Genomic DNA, 9,109 nt, shown 5'->3' on the forward strand with positions numbered 1-9,109 from the left:
GGAACCGGGTCGGTTCTGGCGGTGGAACCGGGTCGGTTCTGGCGGTGGAACCGGGTCGGTTCTGTTAGCGGAACCGGGTCGGTTCTGTCTGTAGTTCTGTCGGTGGAACCGGGTCGGTTCTGGCGGTGGAACCGGGTCGGTTCTGTCGTTGGAACCGGGTCGGTTCTGGCGGTGGAACCGGTCAGACTGAACGTCGCAGATGTTGCTTCGTCTTATTGATGCTGGTTTGTTCTTCATCTCATCCAGAATCCTCCTCTTCCTCCTCGGGACGTTCTCCCTCCACTCGCTCCGCTGCTCCTCGCCCACCGAGCCATCGCCATGACGACGCAGACAGCCCCTCCCCTCAGGATTCGTCTCGGTCTCAGCGTCCTTCGCTCCCCAACCTCTCCTCCTCCTCTTCCCCCTCCTGCCCCTCCTCTGCCGCCTCCTCCCCCTCCGCTGGAATGAAACACTCCTCCTCTGCCCCTCCTCCTCCCCCCCTGTCTCGCCGTGGCAACGCCCCCTCCCCTCCCTCGTCATCCTACAACAGAGAAAAACCCCTCCCCCCCACACCAAACAACACCCCGCCGCTCCCCTCCAAACCTCCTCCGTCTCCTAGCAACAGCAGACGTCCCCCCACCTCTGGAGGAAACGCCCCCTCATCCGGCTCCACTCTGGCCCCGCCCCCTCCTCCGTACCGCGGTAACGGTCCAGCGTGTGGCGAGGCGGCGCCGGAGCTGCCGCAGCGACACAACTCCCTGAGCAACAAGAGGCCCGCCCCCTCACCTGGAGGCCACACCCCCACCAGAGGCCCCGCCCCCCCACCTCCTCCGGCGTCCCCCACACCGTCCCAGCATGCAGCTGGCCGGCCACCTCCCCCCATCCGAGAGCCTCCTGGCAGAGCAGCAGGTAAGCTCCTCCCTTTGTGACATCATAGCCTTCAGCCAATCACTGATCTCCTTCAAACAGGAAGTGGTTGATCACCTGTCTGTCTCTGCAGCTCCTCCGGTTCCAGCTCCTCCCTCATCATCATCGTCATCCAGGGCAGGTGGCAGAGAAGCTCCGCCTCCTCCTCCTTACAGGACACACGGTAGCCCCTCCCTCTCCTCCGACCCCCCCTCCAGAGGGAAACCTCCTCCCCCGCCCTCCCGCACCCCAGCTGCTCCTCCCCCGCCTCCCCCTCCTCTCCGTAACGGACACCCGTCCTCTTCCTCCGCCCCGCGGTCGTTTGTGGGTGAGTCTGTACCTCATTGCTCCTCCCCCCTCCTCCCCCGCCCTGTGGGAGCTGGTTTTCCTTTAGATGAACAGAACCGAGCTCACCCCCCCGTTTCTCCCTCTGCAGACGACTTTGAGTCCAGATACTCCTTCCATCCTCTGGACGACTTCCCTCCGCCGGACGAGTACCGACACTTCACCAAGATCTACCCCAGCAAAGCCAGCAGAGGTACGACTCAACGGCGCCGGCGGCCATGTTTTCCCAGAAAGCTGCAGGGTCACCATCAGCAGACCTCAGTCCTCCATCTTCTCCTGTTTTCCTCCTTTGGGTTTAGTTCAGCGTTTTGTCAGAGGTCTGATGGTGAATGCTGATTGGTCAGCAGCTGAGGAGCCTCCAGGATTGGCTGACAGGTGGAGCCGCATCACTTAGTGATTAATCAGAGCTTCAGCGCCTCTCGCCTGCAGACAGATGGAGGCACCATAACGACCCCATAAAATGGATAGATAATTAATTATTCAAATAATCAAATAATTCAGTAACTGATTAATCGTTGAGTATAGATTCTAAAGCAGACGCACTGAGAGCAAGAATTAAAAGTTTTAGTTTCATCTGATTTTATTTCGGATAAATTAAGGAACCTTTTGCGATCAGATTTTTGATCGATTAATCGATTAGCTGAATGATATTAGCAGCCGTAGCATCAGTTACTCATCCAGAACCAGGCGGTTCCCGGCCGCCTTGGGAATGTCGGACTGATTCGGCTCGGCTGCCTAACGGGTCGGTTCTGTTCCATTGGGAACTCCCCCCATCCACACCATGATGCTACCTCCACCGTGCCTTCTGGTTTTCCTCAGGTGTGTCCAATCGGTTTTCTGTTGGGACCTCTAGAACATTTTGGGAGGGGGGTATTAAACTGGTCTTACTGGTTTCCGCCCATCGATTGATCCGATCTTTGGTTTTTGGTCGTTCCTGAACATCCATCCATCTGGGGTCGGATCTGTTGATCCGGTTCTGTCTCCTGATTGGCTGCTGAGCTCTTCTCTGTTCTCATTTCAGTGATGAGGGGCGCTCCTCCTCTTCCTCCTGTGGGCAGGTGAAGCTCCAGCTCCTCCCGTCTCCAACCAGCTTCTTCATCCTGTTCGTCCATCTCCACCTCATCTACGCTCATAGCTGATTGGCTGAGGAGATGCCGCCAGATCGACCAATCAGAGAGGCCTCGTGGACGAGTCGGATCCACCGAGCGAAGCGTCTTCCTCCATCTTTGATTTACCTTTGTGGCTGCGCTTTTAGTTCTGACGAGGTGGCAGCGGTTCTGGGACCCGATGAAGACGGGTGGATCCAGACGGTTCCGAAGGCTTCAGGCGGCGGATCCAGACAAAACTAAACGACTAATGATGAAACGGAATCTTTAATCATTAATCAGCCGGGTCTGGTTCTGGAGCTGCTGGGTCCAGAACTTGACTGAGATCCGTTCCTCCGGAGCATGAAGGTCCAGAAACCTGTAAATATTCACCTTCATCGTCTTCATCAGCCGACCCGGCGCTTCCTGAGCGGGTCGGTTCTGAAAGTGCCAATACGGACCGAGGACGCCTACAGAACCTCCGCTGATCGACTCGCTCCATAACGGTTCGGCTTCCGCAGATGGTTCCTGAGAAGCTGCTGACTTAACAGATGGTTGCTATGGTTACCTTCTGTTAGACCCACACGTCCATCTTTACGAGTCGGTTTCCTGTCAAACGGGGACGGATGGCTCCGGTTCTGGAGGCCCGTTGAGCAGAACCCTCTGGTCCAGTTTCTCCAGAACCATCCAGTGGGCGTGTCTTTCTGCCTCCAGGGCTCTGATTGGTCAGAGGGAGACAGGGAGGCCAACGATTGGACGGAGAAACCCAGAAGGTTCTGAATATCTCATACTCTGAGCCGAACATTCGACAGACCCGGTTCCACGTGGAATGGTGGTTCTGATGGAAAGGATGCTGAGCAGTGCAGGTCCAAGCAGAACCGCGTTCTGGTTCTGGTACCATCTAAGGAGGGCTAAGACACCCAAATGAAAGAGGAAAGTTTGCTCTGGGTTCTGAACAGAAGTTCTGTTACGAAGACAAATGGGTCGAACCGAAAGGTTTTGAAGTCCAAAAACATCAGATTGAAACCAGATGAGGAGAAGATGGAACCGTTTGGACCTCGGTACCGGTCCAAACACCGACACTGGGCCTGACATCGGTTCTGGTTGCAGGAGGAATGAGAGTTTAGCTTTGAGCTGGTTTTAACCCGGTTCTGATCTAACTGGACTGTTCCCGGTCCGGTCCAGTTCCTCCTCCTTTCAGTGGTTCCAGAACTGGATCGGCTGCAGTGCTGACCCGGTTCTGATGGCCTCTAGCCATCCTGCAGCTTCAGCACTGGGACCAGTTCAGCTGGTTTCACTGGTCTGTGAATAAAACTCTGGATCCGGTGGATTGTGGACCTTGTGACGGGCAGCGGCACCAGCTGGAAGCTGCAGAGGTTCTGATGTGGGGTTCTGTTTGTGCTAAATGTTGTGAGCTAATATCTGCATCCATTCACTGATCAGCGGTTTATAATCCTGCTGGTTCAGATCTAACCGTAACTAACCAGTAACGCTAACCAGTAACGCTAACCAGTAACGCTCCTCATCAGCCGAAGCGCCGCCTGGTTCGCTTCTTAATGGTCGCCTCATCAGGAAGGATGGCTGAAGGCTGCATGGAGGTTTAAAAATTCTGCTTTTGGTGACAATAAAATATATCAAACCACTTTTTTCTCATTTTGTCCCATTTTAGCTACAAACTTCAGAAACATGAAGGTTTTCTGTGCGATAAGTAAGGAAAGGCTCAACCATCTGGGTTCTGTCTGCACCGACGCCCCAAAATAAAAGCAACAGAGCCAGAAACTGATTCTGTTCTGAGATCAGAAGGTCAGACAGGAAGTTCTGGTTCCGTTTACAGCCTGTTTGGGTTCTTAAACGATGTCGGTGATCCTCTGCTCTTCTGATTCATCCAGACAGCAGCGCCATCTGCTGACGACTGATCTCTATTTATTCACTGGTTTGCTGATTGGCCGAAAAAAGTAAAGCCACTGTCCGCCATCTTGGTACTCCCCACTCCCACAGAGACGTGCAGTAGAACTGCCTCCCTGTGCAGCATTTGGCTGCTAAAACCAGCAGTTTTCTGGCTGTAGCTGTAACTAAGCAATAAATCCATCTATAGCCGATGGATCCTATAGTTTAGTCTGTAGACTAACATTAGTCTCAGACTGACGTGAAGACATTGACTGAGTTAGACGCCGACATTGGGTCTAACATTAGGAAATAGAAAGTAATTCACTGGGAAATGTCAGTTCAATCCAGTTTATTTCTATAGCTCCAATTCACATCATGTCATCTCAGGTCACTTTCCAGTTCACCAGATCATCCAGTCAGATTGATTCAAAGTTTCTATCTAAGGAAAACCAGCTGATTGCATCGACTCATTGACTCTTCAGCAATCCCTCACACTAAGCATGCTTGTAGCGACAGTGGAGAGGAAAAACTCCCTTTGAACAGGAAGAAACCTCCAGCAGAACCAGGCTCAGTGTGAGCGACCATCTGCTGAGGCCCACTGGGGTTCAAGGAGACAGAAGCAGACATAGAAAAAGAAGCATAGATACAAAAGGCAACTGTCAACCAGCTCCACAGGCGGCCCCGTCCAGGAAACACACAGCCAGGCAGACGAGCTCCGAGCCAGCTCCCATGTCAGAGGATGAAGAGAGCACATCCAGTTAGTCACAGTCAGAGAAACAGGACTACACTGGAAAACAGGCCAAGCTCCAACATCTAGAAACAAAGGTGTTGATGGCAGCAGCACAGCTGATATTTCTCTCCAGGATGGAGTCACAGCCAAACAGGAACAGACCAGATGAAGCTACTATGAGAAAAAGCAGAGAGAGCAGAACGTTAGAGATTGAACTAACAGATTCTGCAGAGTGGGAGAATAGAGATAGAATGAAGCAGAATGATGACAAAGGGGTCCCTATGTCCTCCAGCAGTCTAAGCCTATAGCAGCAGAACTATAGAGATAGCTCAGGATAACCTGAGCCACTCTAACTAGAAGCTTTATCAAAAAGGAAAGTTTTAAGCCTAGCCTTAAAAGTAGACAGGGTGTCTGCCTCACGGACTAAAACTGGTACTTGGTTCCACAGGAGAGGAGCCTGATAACTAAAAGATCTGCCTCCCATTCTACTATTAGAAATTCTAGGAACCACTAGTAAACCTGCAGATTGAGAGCAAAGAGAGTAAAAAGTTAGTCTGCCTGTTCCTGCTGTAAAATGATGAATTAGGCCCAGAAATAACATTTAATTTCTCATTATTTTCTTTATTAAAAATAAAAATTATTTTTATTTTCCATATAATCAGCTCCTGATTAGTTAAACCAGACAGAAAATGAAGATAAAGTTCATTGTTTCCAGTTTCCTTCAGTAAGCTGCAGTTCTCTGTCTGACCGCTTGGTGGCAGACTTGTATTTGCCTTCTCGTTCTAGATTTCTTGTCCCCGGAAATACGTCATCGTGGTGAAGCGGAAAAACAGATCCAGCCCATGAGGGTTAGAAATATCTGCTAGAATCCAGCTTTTCTTTCTCCTGCGGCTTTTAAATTTGCGGCTTTCTGTGGGAAGACATGGAGGGCACTGACGTAATCAAACTTCCACTGACCGTGGATAAAAAGTCTCTTAACAAGAGGAGCAGATCTCCGACGTTGGACCCGGAGGGAGAGGAGCAACTGCGGCGGCAGAACGTGAAGAAGCTGGCGGTTCTGGGAGAGGAGGACGGCTCGGTGAAGCAGCTGGAGACGCTGGTGTTCGGGACGGAGGACGACCTGCTGGACAAGCTGCTGGAGGTCAGACCGGAAGCCCTTAAATGGCCTTTTACACATCAAAGTAGCGACCAGTTAAAAGTAGTGATGGTTAATGAGGCGTCTTGATTCGCTCTGAGAAATACTGACACCTGCTGGACATTTAAAGAAACTGCAGGCAGCTGATTGGACAGAGTAAAACTGAATTAATTTGATGACCTAGAACAATGATATCTAAGTTATTGGAGGTTATATTGTATTATTTATATATATTTTAATATTTTTGATGTTTTTAGATGCAGCCAATAAATAATGTGAACATATAATGTGAAAATTTAGGGGAAAATGTGAATGAGGATGCTGCTGGACCAGGATTTTAAATCAGAATTTTAAAACGATAAGTGCAGTAAAAACAGTAAATAAACTAAGAGTCAATTTGAAATGAACTTTAATTCATATAAGCTGAGTGATAACTGGGAGGAAAAGGATGAAACAAAGAGAAAATTAAAATAAAAACGGCTGAATCGTCCTTATTATTGTTAATTTTAATGATAAACTGTAAAAGATGGGATTTTAAAACACTTTAAACTATAAAACGAAAGGCTGAAACCATCCCTGACATGGATGCAGACAGAGACGACTGGAATAGGAAGCTAATTTTACCAAATATGGTCATTTTCCTGACTTTGCCCAGCATCTTTAGTTGCTGTTGAACTATTGCATAAAGCAAACACTGACCTTTGACCTCTTAAAGTAGTGATGGTGAGATGAAACCTAATTGAACTATTTTGGCCAAATTGCATCAATGATCCCCACAGTTCATGAAGCTTCGTGTGAACATGTCACCACCTACTGGTGGAGAGCAGAATTACAGTTGGTTATATGATCTATGATTTTGTAAATTGAAATGCTTGGTCTTTATAATAAAATCTTTAGTAATTTTTTTTAGTGTAAAAGAAAGAGAAAAATCATTTAAGGTTCACTGTTTTTCTGCCATTGTAGTGAAATAAGCTCAAGCAGTGAAAGTGTTTGTGCAAAATAATGATAAAATGAAAGGTTTTAGTCATTTTTGTTTAAACATAGTTTTTCCACAGTTTTTGGTTCTAAACGGGTCGGAAGTTATGTTTTCAACCAGTCTTTTGGTTAAACCAACCAATCTAATTTTTGTGTTTTTACCAATCCACCTTTGTACCTGTGCAAATAATACAAATTAGTCACATTGCCCAAAATAATTAAGTTTTATCGCAACTTTCAAAAGATGATGATGTGTGTGTATATAAATAAACTGAATTAAATCAAATGCCTGTCGAAGTTCCGGGCGATTCGAACCACTTCCTGAAGTGATTACACGCTTTGGCTTCTGACGTCGTCGATTCTGGCTCCTCCCCTAAAAGAATCACGCCTCAATACGCGCCTCGCAGAAACGCCCCCTCCGTTACTCGACATGCCCCGAAGCTTCGGCTCATCTCATGACATCACTACCTTTTACACATCAAAGGTTTTCCTGCTTTTAAAGACGTTGAGCCTCCCGTCATCAGCTGTGATGTTCGGTGTCTCTCCTGAACTCTAAAGATTCAGATGTTTCCTGATGTTGCAGGAGGAGGATGAGGAGCAGACCAGCTGTTTGCTGCTGGACAACGAAGTGGGGGGGGATGAAGACTCTGAGGGGGACGAAGAGCCGCGTCAGCAGCTGGAGTCCAGGAAAGCCGCCTGGGTGGACGAAGACGACGAGCTGGAGGAAGAGTCCGTCCCCGCCGCCAAGCATCTTCATCCTTCTGTTTTCACCTGTGAACCGTTCAGCAGTGTCCCTCTCTGTCTCTCTCAGGGTGGACATGAGGCACCGTTTCCGTAGAAACCTGATGAAAGGAGAAGCAGAGACCATCATGTCCAAACAGAAGCTGCAGCAGAGGATGAAGGAGCAGTGAGTTACCAGAACCCACCACAGCGTTTCTCCTTTAGCCCTGCGGGGAGCTTCCAGGCTGCTGCTGCTACCGAGTCGACCCAACGACTCGGTGACCTTTGATCTGCTAAAGTAATGTTGTCTCTAAAGGTTCACGATTAAAACTGCTCTGTTAGCGAGTTTTAAACATGTCCGCTGGAAGATGAAACACATGAGAGCGAGAACGGTTCCCTGTGGAACTCCTGGAGACGTTTCATCTGAGAAGCAAACTTTGGTTTCAGGTTCCAGAAGTCGATGGGCGGGACTCCATCCTGGGCTCAGAGCAGCCGACAGAAACTCAAGAAGAAGAAGAAAGGTGAGTCCAGCAGACGCTCCTGTAACCATAGACATTATAAACATAGAAGCCTCATTGGACGCTGGCCAGCGTGCATGGAGGGCGGCCATCTTGGATCAGACCACAGTTCAGTCGGCTGCTGTCAGAATGAATAGGAGGCGACTTAGATAAACGTAGAGTCAGAGATAATATTACAATAACCTGTTCCATGTCAGAAACCTGGATGAGATTTATTCAGTTATATATTTTGCTATTAAATATTAATATGATAAACAAAAAGCTTTAGATTGACAGAGGGGCGGAGTCCAGCCCGGACAGGCCCGGGTCCATCGATCACAGGGCAACACAGAGACAAACAGGACAAACAACCATTCACTCACACCTAAGGAGGATTTAGAGAAGCCAATTAGCCTAACAGGCATGGTTTAGGACTGTGGGGGGAAGCTGGAGTACCCGGAGAGAACCCACACATGCTCAGGGAGAACATGCAGACTCCATACAGTAAGACCCCGGGCTGGGAATCGAACCCAGAACCTTCCAGCTGCAAAGTAGCAGTGCTACCCCCACTGCTCCACTGAGCAGCCAGATTATGTGTATTATATTATTTTAAAGATCTGACAAAAAATTTATATAAAGATAAAAATAACATAAAATAAATAAAATAAAATTCCTCTATAGAAATATACCAAATAAGAATAGTGATATACTATATAAATATATATTTGTAAAACATAACATTATAAAGTATTCATATAAAACTGTTTATCATATTAATATTTAATTGCAAACTTTGCATAAATTTCATCCAGTTTGAGTTCAGTTTAGTTTTTAATCTGAATAAATCTGT

At 48.2% G+C, this 9,109-nt stretch overlaps 2 protein-coding genes across 6 annotated transcripts in view; both read left to right on the plus strand.

Moving 5' to 3' along the window:
* wipf2 (WAS/WASL interacting protein family member 2) overlaps nucleotides 1–3,529 on the plus strand; it is a 10,581-nt gene extending 7,052 nt beyond the window's left edge. For all 5 annotated transcript variants that reach the window (XM_015394903.1, XM_015394899.1, XM_015394901.1 and 2 more), the window contains 4 exons: nucleotides 247–888; nucleotides 980–1,213; nucleotides 1,322–1,423; nucleotides 2,252–3,529. In XM_015394903.1, the coding sequence (XP_015250389.1) occupies nucleotides 247–888; nucleotides 980–1,213; nucleotides 1,322–1,423; nucleotides 2,252–2,292 (1,019 nt within the window). In that variant the 3' untranslated portion in view covers nucleotides 2,293–3,529. The remainder of the gene's footprint in view (nucleotides 1–246; nucleotides 889–979; nucleotides 1,214–1,321; nucleotides 1,424–2,251) is intronic.
* A 2,198-nt stretch (nucleotides 3,530–5,727) lies between these two features.
* Nucleotides 5,728–9,109, plus strand: part of utp18 (UTP18 small subunit processome component) — an 11,377-nt gene continuing 7,995 nt past the window's right edge. The window contains exons 1-4 of the mRNA XM_015394875.1: nucleotides 5,728–6,073; nucleotides 7,626–7,771; nucleotides 7,854–7,949; nucleotides 8,210–8,304. Coding sequence (XP_015250361.1) covers nucleotides 5,855–6,073; nucleotides 7,626–7,771; nucleotides 7,854–7,949; nucleotides 8,210–8,304 — 556 coding nt within the window. The 5' untranslated portion in view covers nucleotides 5,728–5,854. The remainder of the gene's footprint in view (nucleotides 6,074–7,625; nucleotides 7,772–7,853; nucleotides 7,950–8,209; nucleotides 8,305–9,109) is intronic.

This window comes from Cyprinodon variegatus, unplaced genomic scaffold, assembly GCF_000732505.1.
Source record: "Cyprinodon variegatus isolate N-32 unplaced genomic scaffold, C_variegatus-1.0 Scaffold713, whole genome shotgun sequence".
Lineage (NCBI taxonomy): Eukaryota > Metazoa > Chordata > Actinopteri > Cyprinodontiformes > Cyprinodontidae > Cyprinodon > Cyprinodon variegatus.